The sequence below is a fragment of the Tetrao urogallus genome (assembly GCF_951394365.1).
Source record: "Tetrao urogallus genome assembly, chromosome: 1".
NCBI classification, from domain to species: Eukaryota; Metazoa; Chordata; class Aves; order Galliformes; family Phasianidae; genus Tetrao; species Tetrao urogallus.
In genome coordinates this window covers 13,308,609-13,324,841 of record NC_136813.1, presented here as the reverse complement: position 1 = coordinate 13,324,841, position 16,233 = coordinate 13,308,609, and the positions used below count along the sequence as shown (strand labels likewise).

The window sequence follows — 16,233 nt, the reverse complement described above, 5'->3', positions numbered from 1 at the left end:
AATCTTTGAGTTGATGTCTTTGAGGAAGTTCTCCAGTACATGAAGTGTCAATCCATTTTGTCACTAGTTGGGAAGGCTGATGGCGCGTCTCATAATGGAGTAAAACCCCTGGTCTTCAGGTGGAGATGTTCAATGCGGCACGCTGCTGCTTGCAACACAACACTCTTTCCCTAACTCACTTTTCCCCAGTTTCCAAAGAAATCTGATCAGGTCAATGATCTGCAGCGACACAGAAAGATGAAGGACACTGAATTGGTGGGGCAGATCCAGAAGAGGGCCTCAAAGATGATCATAGGGCTGGAGCACCTCCCCATTCTGGAAGGTGGAATTACCTCAAAATATTTAAGGATTAAAACACTCTTTCTGCTCTGCTCCTTTAGTCACTGGGTAAGACAGTACAGCTAAGATGATCACAGCATCTACTTTTAGCGAAGAACAGGAAAGTGAAGTAGAATTTCAGAGGGAATTATTTCTTAGCAAATTGCTAACAAGAGTTTTAGTGTAGAAACTGATTTACAGTAAAGGAACATACGCAATTCACAGAAAACATAAATAGGAGATCATTTGTTGTTAACTTAGAAAAGGTAGATGTCTTTGACAGATAAAGTGTTCTGAGTTATTATTTTTAATACTGCAGGATGAAATCAGTGAGATACCAAAGATTATAAATTCCATCCCAAAGGCAGCATTGCAACACTAATACTCATCATGTTAGACTCTCTAAATAGCTCACTGCTTTTACCAAGCTGAGAGAGCAGTGAGACATATTCAGGAGGCACTCATTACAGCTAGTTTGGTTTTATATATGTATATATATGTATATATATATATATCTCAAACAAAACAACTGCTTTGTACTGACACACTTCTTTGCCAGAAAGGATTAAATGTTAGCAGACGTCCCTCTATTTATTCATCACTATTTATATTTGTCCTGGCACTGGGCACCACTGACCACCACATGCCTGCACCTTCCCCTCAGGTATTTATGGACACTGCTGAGATCCCCCAGACCCTCCTCTTCTCCAGGCTGAGCAGTTTCAGCTCCCTCATACTCTCCCCACAGGACAGGTACTCCAGGCCCTTCAGCATCGTCCTGGCTTTCTGCTGCACTCTTTCCAGTACGTTCAGCTCTCTTCCTGGATAGACAGAACTGGACCCAGCACTCCAGATGCAGCCTCACCAATCACAGAATCACAGAATCTCAGGGGTTGAAGGGATCTCAAGGGATCATCAAGTCCAATCCCCCTGATAAAGCAGACTCCTTCCAATGCTGAGTAGAAGGGAAGGATCAACTCCCTTGACCTGCTAGTGATACTTTGCCTGATGTGACCAAGAACACTGTCAGCCTTCTTGTGGAAAGGGCGTACGGCTGACTCATGTTCAACCAGGTACCTACCAGGACCCCCACGTATTTTTCTGCAGAGCTACTTTCCAGTTTGGGTGCCCCCTCAATACATACTGGTGCTTGGGGATGTTCCTCCCCAGGTGCAGCACTCTGCACTTCTCTTGCTGAGATTTCTCTTGCATCTTTCTCTTCGTGAAATTCTTGTCAGCCACTTCCCCAGCCAACAGGTCTTTTTGGGTGGCAGCACAGCCCTCTGGTGAGTCAGCCGCTCCCCCCACCCAGTTCTGTAATATCTGCACATTTCTGCCAGGTTACTCCTGCTTTCACAGGAGTATACAAACTCTTGACCAACATTCCTTACCATATATGCTCTTCCTGGAATAATGCTTTAATACTTTTTCACTTTCTTGGAAAATAGGAAGATATTTTCCACTTAATTCTATCTAGTTTTGACTTCAGCATCCTCCTACTCATTTACAATAGAGCAAGAGTATCTTATTATCTCTAATGGTAATAGGAGTTTGATGACTAGCAGCATTCTTTATCTTTGAGCAGCATGCCTCAGACTACTGGGTAGGAAGCATAGTGCTTGTGCAAACCCCACAGAATTACATGTAATAAAACTGCAATAGATGTAATGACAATATTTCAGTTGCACTGACTTTTATAATGTAAAAGATGTTATACCAGTGGGTGTTAGTGAAAGCTTCAAATTTTTAAATATAATTGACAGTAATTAATTACATCAAGTAAATCAAGGCAAATGTAGCATGACAGGCCTTGTTTAAAAGCACGTAGAGAAGAGCTGTACATTTCTGACAGCAAAACACAGGATGATGCCTGAGTGGAATCCTTTAAGTTATGCATATGTGATTCCATAAATATCTGTATATGTGACAGAGATAGGTGCAGATAAGCATGCTCCCAAGTATCTGTTTACACTCAAACTGAAGTGCTCGCTATAATTGTACAAATAGAAACAGATCTTTAGTAAATTCATTCTTTGTCATTCCCTTTTTTTTATTTCCAGGAGATGCTCTCATTCACAGCTGTGATGCTGCTTAGCCATGGCACGATTACACTGAATCGTTGTGAACCCCTTTACAGGATATACAAACTTATCTGTGATAGTATTCCCAGTATGGAACAGAGACAGCCAAGAAACTAGCTGCTGTGTGCTGGACTACTCCTGTTCGTGCAGTCTAGCCAGATCACACAACCAGATTTCAGTTAAATACAAGCAAGTAAGTGTCATTCTATGAATCCTTAAAAACGCCCAGTTTGCAAGTATAGATTGATGTAACTTCTGTTCCTAAACAGGTTTAGATTAGTCTGCAAGAAAGAGATATAATTGCATCTAAATTTTGCTATATGGAGATAACCTTTACGTGAATTTTTCAGCGAGGCTGAATCATGGTTCTATTCCACATGGGTTCTTTTGCAGCTTACATTGCCATGGTACCCAAGTGACGTCCTGTAGTGCAGCTAAGCAATGTGACTGTCACTAGTCATGTGGATTCACTCCATCTCTCATCCTATCCCCTATGGAGGGGAATTGGAGCTTTCAGTTTCTGTTTTTCATCTTACTAAGTGAAATATCTCAGTCACTGTGCTTTACTGAGTGATTGATGAAGGAGTAGTTTGTAACACACCGTCTGTGATAAAAATCAATCAATCCAGCTCTTAACTAGGCTTCCATTTCACACTACATAAATCAGAATCTTTTATCTGATCGATATATTTTGAAATTCCATAATAAAAAGATGAACATAATTAAGTGGTGAAATATTGCATGTTTTGTGTGATTAATCAAAGTTATAGAATTTTATTGTAAAGGAACAAAAAGTTAATACGTGTTCAAGTCAGATAAAAACTCAGAATAAATGGATTTGTATTCATTGTGTTTTAAAATATATATCAAGCTGAGAATGACTGCAGTGAAGGACTGATAACTTTTTCTAGAAAATGTACAGCAATTTCATGGTAATTCAATTTGCAATTTGCTAAGGAACATAACTACAACATGACACATCACCTCTGGCCAGTGTTTCCATCATTTTGTGACTTTTATAACATCCACTGACCTCAGAATTTGTGCACTTATCTAACTTCAAGTAAAAATACTTGAAGTACTCTCCCATAGTGCTTCATGTTTTTGCTCTGTAAAAAGTTAATGTAGACATCTGTTACAGTAAAGTAAAAGACACCCTATTTTTGAATAGATCCATGAAGATTCAGAGTTTTTGTTTGGCTCAAAATCCTCTTCTCTTTCAAAGGTGATCATTGATTGCTCTTGTGATTTGTTCTGGCCAACGTTTCTGAAAATCATGACCTATCACACAATTGTTTAACTTAGAATCATAAAATCATAGAATGGATTAGGTTGGACAGGACCTCAAGGACCATGTAGTTCCAAACACCTGCTGTGAGCAGGGTTGCCTCCCACTAGATCAGGCTGCCCAGGATCTCATCCAACCTGGCCTTCAGTGCCTCCAGAGATGGGGCATCCACAACCTCCCTGAGCAGCCTGTGCCAGTGCATCACCACCCAACTTAGCTAGACTTTGACAAACTGAAATAAAACTGCACAATACTGAGGTGCTTTCCTAGAGGTGAAGAGCACATAGGGATGGAAGAATCACTGTTCCCAAGACAATAGGTACTTTCTCTGTTGTAGGGGAAAAAAAAGAAAAGAAAAGAAAAGAAAAAAAAAAAAGCATAGTCCAGGTGCTGTTAATCTAAAATAATCATAAAGCTTGTACTGAGATGACTAACAGCTGGAAGAGTTCAAAATGCTGAGCTATCAAAAATTCAGCAACTGTTTGTGGTTAACTGTCACTAAGCAGCCATAAAAAATTGATGGAGTGGTCCCTGCTGAAGTTGGTTAATTTTCTTACAAATTTTGGTTCTGCAGAATGCACACTGCATCACTTCCATGGGGTGATATGATCTGAAAGAAACCATGAAAGACATTAGTGCAACTCACAAGTGTGGCTTCAGAATTTGGGAAAGATCTAGAGAAAGATCTAAGAGTGCCTGGGTGATAACAGGGCTTGCAGGGCTGCAATGAGAATGAAGGCTGAGGAAAGCTTGGGATCTTGGGACCAACTGAAAAAAAGAGAAACATGAGCTGGAGGCTGATAGGGGTGCAAAAGTATCATGAGGAGGATGAGAAGTAGTCCTAGGGGCAGTGAAACAGTAAGCAGAAGTTAGAAGGAAGCAGCAGAAGGAAACAGAAAATGGTTGAGTAGGCTCTGAAATGAAAGGCTATGATAAGAGAAGCAACAAAACACATTGGAATCCCCCCATCAAAAAGCACTCTGTTACTGGCCAGCAATTTTCTTAGAGAAAAAAAATTTGAAGTACTATCAACAGCATAATTCTCAACTGCAGAGCCTACCCATACCTCTGTGATATCTCTTTTTACAGTAATATGAAATAAGAATCAGTATAAGGATTATAAAATACACATGGTAACATTGCTTAAACTTTCTACTTAAGGTATTCCTTATGGGGAAGGAAAGGGGGAAGGAGAGGGGGAAGGGAAGGGAAGGGAATATATTTGGCAAAGGAATGAAGATTTGTAGAACTCATTAGGTCATGACTTCGAGTACAGTAGCTATGAGGAAAAAAGCTTCAGAAACTTTGAGCAACTGCAGAATTACCTTTAACTGCAGGTATTTTGGAACCTGGTATAAAGACCATGGTAATGTCAGTTAGCTTTGGAGCTCTCTTTGCAACCCCTCTTGCAGCTCAGCAGGTGTGATGAGTGTCGGTGGCTCAGGCAGTGACCAAACCCACGATCTGATGAGGATGTTAGGCAGCAAGAACAACGTCAGCCAGCCTGTGTGTTTTGTTAAGGATGGTGCTGGTTGGCTTCTCAGCCTTCCACCAAATTAGGGGAAGGTGCGTGCTCTCGAGCAGTACAGGGCTGTGTGATACCCAAATACAGATAGCAGCAATAGTTGTGAGATCAGAACACTGCCAGAAACGAAGGAAAAGTTTTATGTGAATACACTCATTTTAACTACGTGTTATAAACATTACCGAACGAAATAGTAAGCTTATTATGTTTGATAACTGAGAGGTGCTTGCAGATCAAACGTTGTTTCTTCACTACCTTTTTTAGAAAATTTTGTTTAGTATATTTCAGCTCTTACAATTTTCTTTAGTAACATGAGAACATCAAAAAGACACAACTGAAAGAGGGTAAAGACGAGTGGCATGTAACAGCAGAACTCCTCTCTCCCTTTTCCTTCCTTTCCCCGTTCCTTCCTTTCCCCTTTTCTTCCTTTCCCCTTTTCTTCCTTTCCCCTTTTCCTTTCTTTCCCCTTTCTTCCTCCCCCTTTTCCTTCCTTTTCCCTTTTTCTTCTCTCTTTTCCTCCATCAGGAACCCACCGTGTCTCCCCCCTTCCCTTCCCTTCCCTTCCCTTCCCTTCCCTTCCCTTCCCTTCCCTTCCCTTCCCTTCCCTTCCCTTCCCTTCCCTTCCCTTCCCTTCCCTTCCCTTCCCTTCCCTTCCCTTCCCTTCCCTTCCCTTCCCTTCCCTTCCCTTCCCTTCCCTTCCCTTCCCTTCCCTCCCCTCCCCTTCCCTCCCCTCCCCTCCCCTCCCCTCCCCTCCCCTCCCCTCCCCTCCCCTCCCCTCCCCTCCCCTCGGGCCGCCTGACGCGCAGCAAACTTTCCGTTCCCCGCGCCGCCTCCCAGGGCAGCGGTTGACATAGTAACCCCTCGCCGGTCTCGGCGGGGCCCTCCGTACCGCCCGCCCTCCGCCGGGGGACGCGGAGCCGTGAGGAGCGGGAAGGGCGGCGGGGCGGAGCCCGCGAGCGCTGAGGGAGCCGGCGGGAGCCCGCGGCCCCGGGCACAGCCGCGGGACACCATGAGCCAAACGCAGCCCTACGGCCCTCGGAACGGCGGCTCCCCCGCGGCCGGCGCCCGGCGGAACGACAGCCAGGACTACCTGCTGCTGGACGCCGAGCCGAGCGAGGACAGCGCGCTGCCGCCCTACGCCTTCTACCCCGTGTGAGTGCCGGGGGTCGCGGCTGGGGGAGCGGGACCGCCGCTGAGCCGAGCGGGCTGCGATCGCGCCGCTCTGGTTCGCAATTAGCGCTGCCTGATGGGGCTGGTACAGCGCGGAAATGTTAACTTCTGGGAGCGGTGTTCCCTCATCGCGGCCGCGTTCGCCAAGCCCTCGTCTCCTTAGAGCGTGTTGTCCCGGTCGTTCAGCCTCGCGGGATGGGGCTTCCTAAGTTTTGCTGGGTAGCTGATCTCGTGTGAAGTCAGGCGCACGAGCATACGCAGTGAGGACTAAATGGAACACAAATAACGAAAGTTTCGGCAACGGCTGTTAAAATCCGGGTCAGCTGGCATTCAATGTTCAGAGCCGCTCCGGTTCCGTGCTGTCCGGTGCCGCTGTGCCCGGCATCGCGCGGATAACAAGAAACAGTGAGGGTTCTCTGCTGTGCTGCTTCAAGTGTCTCTAAATCTGTGTGGTCATTAGCTGTAATAGACTGTTACTGTACAGCGGGCTTAAACCCCACATCAAAATATATGAAAGCAGCTGATGAGTGGTTTCCTGAGAAAAACTGAATGGTGATTAATTAGTACAGGGTCTGACTACATGGACTTCAGCTCTGAAGTGTTCTTTGGCTGTGTACTCATTCAGAATAGTTGTACAGCTGTGATACATCTTTAGCAGGGTCTGTTGTGATAGGACAACTGGAAATGGTTCCAAACTAAAAGAGGGGAGATTCAGATGGAATTTAAGGGGAAAAATGTTTTATGATAAGAGTAGTGAAGCACTGGGACGGGTTGCCCACAGATGCAGTGGATGTCCCATCCCTGGAGATGTTGAAGGGCAGGCAGCAACCTGCTCTAACTGTAGGTGTCCTTGTTCATTGCGGGGGACTTGGATTAAATGACCTTTAAAGGTCCCTTCCAACTAAAATGATTCTATGATTCTGCAGTGCTATGATTCTATGTTTCCACGATCTTGCTTAAATGTTTTAAATAGTGTCTTAAAACAAGATCTGCAAGAGGTGTGGGCTGCAGGCATTTTCACTTCGTCAGTATCAGCCCATGCCAGCAGCTCTTGGTCCAGCACACAGGTGTGGAGATCACTTCTCCTCATCTCTGAATGGCTTTGAGGGAAGCCAACGTCCTAATCAAGTTGCTCTGTCGAGCTTCAGTAGCACTAAATGCATGCATCTGTCTCAGGTTATGTTATGTCATGGTCTTAGTGATTGACTGTACTTTGCAAGTAGGTTTTGGACCCTGGTGTTTCTCCCTCTCAGAACTGTTTCCATCAGTCTTTAAGACCAAACAGATGCTACCTTATCTAAGGGTGGATGTAACTTTGAGGACTGCGCCTCTTTCAAATTCATCTGTAATTGTTACCAAGAAGAATCCTTGAGAGAACCTTGATGTTGCTACGCTTGTTTTTCAGTTGCACAGTAAGCATGGGGAAGCTGTGGTTTGTAGGCTTCTCATCTTCTAAGAAGACACTTAGGGCAGCTGTAGACAGTGTCTGCACAGGACCACAGGACCAAGGAGGACTTCTTAGGCTGGCAGGGATGAATACAATGATTATGGGCTCCTGTAGGACATAGCAATTACTAAGTGTAGGTTCTGAATTTTATACTGCCTAAAGTAACCACCTGTACTGAGTTGGACTCGATGATCCTTGTAGGTCCCTTTCAACTTCGGATATTCTAAGTTTTTCCTATACTGTTTTTTTTTCTTTTTTCTCTTTTTTTTTTTTTTCTTCTTCTCCCCCCCTTCCCTGTCATGATTAAATACTTTTTGCATATCTCTGTGTTGAGCCAGAACCAGAACCAATTAGTTTTACCAGTGGCCTTCACATGGCTGAGAACAAGATCAGATAGACTGTGTTTAGGATGTACGATTTATAACCTTTGTGATCTGCGTGCAATAAGAATACTTCTCTTTGCTTACTTTTTTTGCTTCATTTTTCAAATGACTGGTATTTCATGATGTTGTTATGGTAAAGTATATTATATGAACCTACCTTATATCCATAGAATCATAAGGTCTCTGGAGATTCTGAATGTACTACCAATGAAAAGACTGTATTACCCAGACAAATAGGGTACGTAAAATCAGTGCTTCACTTGCTTTGAGTTTAACTGAGCTCAATACGCATATCCTATTAAGTCTGCCCATACATAGGTGATTGGTGTTTATTCTTTAGCTACTTCTCCAGACCTGTGGTGGCCTAGGAACTGATCATGCTGTGAGGTGCCAGTTTTTTCTGTGAAAATGCTTGTAGGAATCTTTGGTGGTCATTGGGTTAGGTTTGGTGTAGTCTGTCCATTGAGACAGAGCTGTATGTCACCTGAACGTGGATATTATGTCTATGCTTAAAAGCGAGCACATGAAAATAACCCACATCAGCTGGTGTTTTAAAATGTTTTAACTAAAGCTGCTTGCATTTCACTTCCATTATTTCTTGGTGCATCTAATTGCTATGGATATTTTTTTCAAACTAACTGGAAAATGATGGGCATCATTTGCACATGTAAAAATGCCCAAGGAACATCTTGTATGATGGTGATTAATGCAGAACAGGAATGCAGAGTACAGCTGAGGTCCAGAAGATCTGCAGTGTGCCTCCTCTCCATTGTTATGAGAGGGTAACACACGTAGTGGTATAACATGGCATGAGGTGGCTCCTGCTTAAACTGTGGGCTGATACCAAGGAGGAATTTCCTGCATAGTCATTTAGTGCTTATGCTGATTTAACTGCATGTGTTGTTTCTAGAACGTGTTTTTCATGCATCTCTTTGACACTGCCTTGAATCCTGTAGTTTCTGGATTTTAAAATTAATATTTTAAGAGAACCATTTCTTGTATGTGCTGCTAAAGCCCTAATCCATCAATTACTACCACTTTAGTTCAGTGATGTTACTCCCGAGCCTTCATATACACTCCTTTTGTAAAAGGAAATGACTGTTTAATAAAACATCAAGTTTGCCTTTTTTTTTGTTGTTTGAGAAGATTTTTTAGATGGTTCATTAATTTTAAAATTGTGTAGTTGTATTAAAATAGGAATAATTGCCTGTGATCAGCCTGATTGGCATGGTGGTGTATCAGTGAGTTCAACAGCATAGATTTATTGTTTTTGTTTACATTTAGATTGAGACAGTATAAATACTTTCACGTATTTGTGTGTATGTATACTTAAATACTTAGTAGTAAATGATTATTAATGTAATACTTAATCACTAAATTGCATGTAAATTGGAAAAATATTTGAAATACTGTCCTGTCACTGTTAACTGACTCTGTGAGTAGCAAGAGACCTGACAGAATTACTTACATATTTGAGGCTTTCTCTGACTTTCTGTACTTTTACATAACATCATAGGTCGTATTGAACGAATAGGATCGGCACCACTCTTTCCAAAGAACAGCTTTACCGTGTCTGGGTTAGGTACTACTTTCCTGTGTACAAGACTTCAGCAAGAGGGTCTAGTGGGAATTTGTGCTGAAATATCATGCTTTTCAGAACCTTGCTAGGAAAGACACTTCTCAGGCAATTTGCAGAATGATTTCCAAAATATAACGTTACTTTCTTAGGAATGTAAAAATTGTGTATTAAAAATGTTATGTAAGGAAACACTCTTTCTAGTAGATTTCTTCCATCTAGTTATTAAACCTGCTCTCCAATTGTTGAAAAATGCATTACCACATGTAAGTCAGAAGATCACCTGCTGAAGTACAAAAATGTGCATAAATTCTCCCTGTTTTGCAAATAGTTCATGGGTAAAAAAACCCCAGTTTTGTACTTGAAAAAATGATGGCAAGTGCATTTTCAGCTCTTAGCCCAACTCTGAGCACTGATATGCAGCGGAATTTGAAAATTGACAGTATTTGTGTCAACTTTCCTTCTGGAAACGTGGTATTGAAGAATAAATGCTGGCATACAGAGGTAGTCAGAATGCACTCATGCACTCAGACATCTGATTGTATTGCTTATATATATTTTGAAATATTTTGTGTTGTGAAGAGAAATATATTTTCTCATACATGTGAAGAAGGACAATTAGGCATTAAAATGTTGGTTGTAAATTAAACAAGGCACACAAATTATTGAATGAAAGTAGGGAAGAAAATGATTCTGATATTCATAACTGCCTTGAGGTGCAGATTATTTCTCAGCTTCCGTGGTTTTAAAATCAAATGTTTCTTGACATTATTAAGGCCAGTGTATGCTCTAAACCACTTCCTCTGTTAAATAATGCACTACGTAATTTCTTTTCTGCCTGCAATATGAGGATTTCTGCTGTTGACAAAAATGATAGCATCATTTTTGTCTGCAGCCTCAACTCTCTTACTTGAAATGACCTGTAAAATTATCTTCCAGACTCTTCATTAGACATAATCTCTTTGGGGAGCAGGGTGCAGCGTGGCAGCTGTGTTTCAGAACTGGTCCCTTTGCTGAGATCCTACATCCTTTCAAAATCTCTTTCAATAGTTTCATTGACAGTATGAAGATATGGATCTGTTGATAGTGGGTAATGCTGTAGCTTAACCATGCAGCTTAATCCATAAAGCGAACAAAGCTGGCCAGGGATGGGGAACAGGTTGGTTGTCTTCAAAATACTCTCTTCAAGTACGTCCCTAGAGCACTTTATTTCATAGATGGAGGTTTCTCTTGGGGTTGTTCTATGCTTTCAAGCTGCTAGAAATACAGTAAACTTATGCTGAAAACTGGTACAAGGCCTGAGAATTGCTTCTCAAAGGTGAGCCGAGGCACGTGTTCATTTTTTGGTGAAGACTTAAGTATTTGTTGGATTTAGTTGCTAGTTGCATATTCATGGTGTATGATCACTAATGTAGCAGTGAATTTCCTTCCATCAACTGCAGTGCCAGAGCAATGACCGTGACAAGACTTCTTCATCAGTTTCGCATGACCTGTGGTAATATTTCTGCAGGGTTATTCAGAATGCCAATTTGATGAGTAAGATCACCAATCTCTGGTTTGCGCACCTCTCTTCAGCAATGTAAAAGGAAAAGAACTACTTTTGGATTTGTATAAGCGTTGTATAACTGCATTCCTGCACCATAACCTGTAACCAAGGCCATTTCCTGGGGTTCTGTTTGTAGAAGTTCTATATGGGTCTTGTCCCTTGTGGGTCTTGCTTGGTGGTTGCCCAAAAATCTGTGACAGTTCAGTGTATTCCTGTGAATCATCAACTCCTCTGATCCAAATCAGATTGTAAATAAATGAATAAATAATTCATGAATCAAGCATCTTGCATTTCAGTGAGATCCAACTCCATTTATTGAACTCTGAATCCAGGAGCAAGAAAGCTGTAGCCTCACAACCCTAGAGCTACAGACCCAGCACTCATTGAACACTTCTGTGAACATCAGAAACCTTTCACAGACTTCCTGAGGTCTGCTTTTGGCTTCTTTGGTGAGGAGTCTAGGAACTTTATGATCCGTGGATTGGATGCTCTGTCCCTGGAAACAGTAAAGGTCAGGCTGAAGGGGGCTCCGAGCACCTGACTGACCTGTTTGGAGCAGGATGCTGTTGTTGTGTGGCAGATTCACACATGCAATTATTTCTGCCTCGCTCGAGTGCTTAAATGATGGGTTTATGGCAGTGCTGTTTGCTGGCTTGTATCATGGTGGTGATGTAACGCCTAATGGTGATGACTGTTAGAAAAATAGCATTTTGTAGCTGAAATTTGCTATATCAAGTAGTGCTCTTGTGAGGTACCTACCACAAGTACAGATGGGAAGATAGACTTGAAACAAGGAACAAAATACTTGAACTAAACACCTTGCTTGTGATCAGCTGAAATTAGTTTAGGAAAGAACACCGCTAGTTCGTAATAGTCTCTGTTGTTTTGTTTTTACAGTACATTATTAGTCCCCTGTTCATTGCAGAGGAGTTGGGCTAGATGATCTCTAAAGGCCCCTTCCACCTCAAACAATTCTATGATTCTCTGATACTCATCAGAAAGAAAAAGGTAGGTTTGTGGATCACTATGATGAAGTTACTGAAAAAGTAATAGTTACCTCCCCATGGGAACTAATTTTATGAAATTGGAGACTTTCCATTTCATCCATTTAATTCATTTCCCTCCAAGTCACTTGTTGGATTTGTGTGAGGAAGGAGGAGTAGTGGTAAAACAACACGTATGATGTGTACAACACATTTTCATTGCCTACTATTGCACACTACTAACAAGTGTCCTCTTTGTGTAACATCCTCCAGCAGCATTTGCCACTGCAGGAGCTGTGGGTTATAGAAACTGGCTCCTGCAAGTAATCAGTATCCCCAAGTACCAGCAAATTTGCATGGTGAGTCTACCACATCAAGCCAAGTTGAGATGTTTGAGCTTAGCAAACATGGGCAAAAGAAAATTTTGGCAGTTAAACTATATTCATCACTTTCTATGGTTTCTTACATCAAACTGACACAGTATGTGGCAGTGACTTAGCAAAGGGCTGGAATTTGAAAGTGCATAACATCAGACTTGTATAGATGTTTGCATACATACATACTCGTGAGTGTAGACATGCACATGACATCTGCTCAACAGGAGGCTTAAAGCATTTGGCTTGATAAGATGCATTTAAGTGGTAGTTTTGATACTGAAATGTGAACAAAAAACTTAGTGATAATTAAATTGCATTCAGTGTTCTGTGGGATAGATTTAAGGTTTTATCTTGCAGTAGAATAATTATTTGCTAAGCAGTGACAATTTAAATTCACAGTCAAATTATTTTTTAGCAAAATAGAAGTCATGGAATATGATGTGAAGATAAATAATGCAAATTGGGGTTTATTTTCTGTATCCATTTCTCCACAACTACACTTTTTTGGTACCAGTTTCTTAAAAGTGACAGCACAGCTTTATTATCTCACCAATGTGATATATGTAAATAGGCATTTGTCAATATTAAAAAAAAATAAGCTTTTTGAGATGTGAGGTTGGGTACAAAACCCACAAGCAAGTGGAACACCAATGCACATCAAGAATTGTCATCTTGGGTGCATTCTCCAAGTTCTGGGGGGAGGGGTGGGGTGGGGCTGGTGTGGGTGGCTTGCTTTCTGTAGCACAGGAACTTCATTTTGGTAAAGAAATAAAAAATCAACTAATTTGAACAAAGCAACAGTGTTGTGGATGTGGATTTGCGGGGTGAAACCTTCCCTGTTGATGGCTTGCTTTCTTTTAACGTGGGATTGTAGTCATGAAATACAAGTGACAAATAGTAATAATAACAGTAGTTGTGAATCAGTGAGAAGTAGATGTGATATCTGCCTCTTTGCTCAAACATTCCTTCAGTCATGCCTTAGTCATACCACTGTTAACATCAGCACATAATGAAATTTATTAAACCAGAACCAACCTGAGCTTGTCCGTAGCCAGCTAAGAAGAATGTGGCCTGAGTTATTCTTTTTTGCCCTTTGAAATTAAGTTATGGTTTTGATGTCAATGTTTGCCTTAGTGAAAAAATTAAAGAACTGGAGTTTTAAAATAATTTGTTATGTTGGCCTTTCTTGTGTAGGTGGAAGGAAGGATGATGAGCCAAAGGATAATGCTGTATGCAGATTGCATGGAAAAAAGACCAACAAAACAGAATACTGATTGCAAAGTTTGATGATGCAGCATTGTTAGTTTCAAAGATATTCAGACTGAGAAATTATTATGAAACTCATCTGCTGCTTTGGTACTAAATTTTGGATAAAGCAGCGCCTCTCTTAAAATGACATCAAGTATTCATTTAAGCCCTGATCTCACTGAAGGTAGTAGGAGTTTTGCTGGGTAGCCCAAATGTTTAGCAGGCTCATGTTGAGGATCAGCTGCTAGAACAGATTTACACTACTCTATAACCTCTGAGCTGCATGGGAGACTTCCTGATCAGGCTTTTGGTCGTTCCTTTAAAAAAGAGGATCCTTGCTTTAGCCATGGTTATGCAAGCAGACTTTTCAACTCACAGCTGGGAGCAAGGAGGCATTAAAAAGGCTGCCAGCAGCCACAGACATCTTGACTCCTCTTTAATTTTTTTAATTTTTTTTTTCATATTGTAGTCAGCATAACTAGCAAGTAGGCATGTGCGCAGCTAGCTGACAATCTGGACTGCAGTGCTGATCTGTTGCCTCTCGTCTCCTTTTGGTGCTACTTCACATGGAAGCTCAGTGGCTCTGATGGCTGATTTCCTCTAGGCCCATGCTGGATTTCACCACATTCTGGCTATTATAGCTGACTGCCTTAGAAGTCTTTCAGAATGGAAGATTCTCACATCTTTAAGAAGTGATTTATGTTCTTTCTCTTCTGTAAGATTTTTGTTTGTGGCATACATATTGCACATGTTCTATACGTGATTTTTCTCTCCTTTTTTAGAACAGGTAGCTGCATCAGATTGCTCAGCTTTATTAGACCTACCCTCTGTACACATCTGCTTGCCAAGTGGTAGCAACTCATTGCTCGGCACTTCTTGTAAGGCTGCTTTGCCTGTTACAGACACAGTGCATGCAGTCCAGCTGTCAGAATGCACTTGGGAGAGATTCTTAGGGCAACAGCATTTTAAATCATGACCGTGTCAATGATTAACACTTCTGCAGCACCCATCCTATTGCAGGATCAAGTAACAGTGGTAATAGCCATGTGCGCATGTGAATGAGGTTGCAGAGCCTCCTTCTCTGGAAATGTTCAAAACCCATCTCGATACTTTCCCATATGACCTGCTGTAGAGAACCCGAGATTGGACTTGATGATGTCTAGAGGTCCCTTCCTATGCCTGTAAGTCTGTGGTTCTGTGTGATTCTGTGAAACCAGACAATAATTTTAACAGTTTGTAGAAGGATGCTTTGGAACCTGGCATCACAAAGCTCAGGAAGTCTGTGCTGCTGAAACTCTGCAAAATCTTTCCTCTGCTCATCACAAGGTGGGAAGGTGCCCTGCCTTCTGGTTCCCCCCTGAGCCCTTCACACCTCTGATTTTGCAGTGGGGAAGGTGCCTGACTGTCTGACCTCTTAGCATCTGTCCCACGTGTAGCAATACAAGCAGCTCTGAGAGCCAGCAAGAGCAGTTCTAACTCCCAAACCCTATCAGGTGTAGAACCTAGTGCCAATCATAGACAGTGGATTGCATTTTTTTTCTTAACCATTTGCAGTAGTGGCAATTCATGTGCCAATATTTACGGTCAAATTCCATGAATTTCTAATCATGTTTAGTGATTTATATAGGATCAGATCCATGGTACTGTTCTTTTCATGTTGATAATCATTTCCAAAAGCACAATGAACCTTCTTCACAATGGAAGTTGTTCTTAACCAGATGTTTTTCTTGTTCAAAGACCACAAATAAATTTTCCCTTCCATTTAGCAATGCCATAGTTGATTTTCTGTATTAGTTTAGTTCTGCTCTACTGATTTTTGTTTTTAAGCATTATTTCCTTAAGCTAATTTAAAATTGCTTTCAGTTTGAAAGTATTTTCTTAAGTTTATTAATGAAATGTCATAAGTACCATGACTTTGTCGTTGGTTATCTGTACTTGTGAGATTGGTTGGAACTGAAGACACACATGAGTTGAAGATACATTTTTATTCTTTTTTCCTGCTAGATTCATTGATCTGTAGTTAATTGCAATAATTAACTATATTAACCAAATGTATTAAATAGAAAAAGACTTTGAAATTGTAATTTAAAGCTTGTGGAAATTTTATGACAGGCACAATGAAGGAGATAATATTTTTATAAGTTTGCATAAACATCCAGTGTACTCGTTGCACTTATTTAAAGGAAATCCAGTGCACCAAGAAATCCTTAGCCTCTTTTTAGCTCTGAAATGGAGGGCAAATATATACGTTCATGGATGGTGATGAGCTGCTGGCACAGGCTGCCCAGAGA

The 16,233-nt window shown here is 41.5% G+C and overlaps 1 protein-coding gene across 2 annotated transcripts in view; it reads left to right on the top strand.

Annotated features, from left to right (window-relative positions):
• Positions 1–6,221: 6,221 nt before the first annotated feature.
• The window catches only part of TRPC6 (transient receptor potential cation channel subfamily C member 6), a gene marked incomplete at both ends in the record, with an annotated part of 91,449 nt that continues 81,437 nt past the window's right edge, over positions 6,222–16,233 (top strand). For both annotated transcript variants that reach the window (XM_079539778.1, XM_079539777.1), the window contains one exon: positions 6,222–6,364. In XM_079539778.1, coding sequence (XP_079395904.1) covers positions 6,222–6,364 — 143 coding nt within the window. The remainder of the gene's footprint in view (positions 6,365–16,233) is intronic.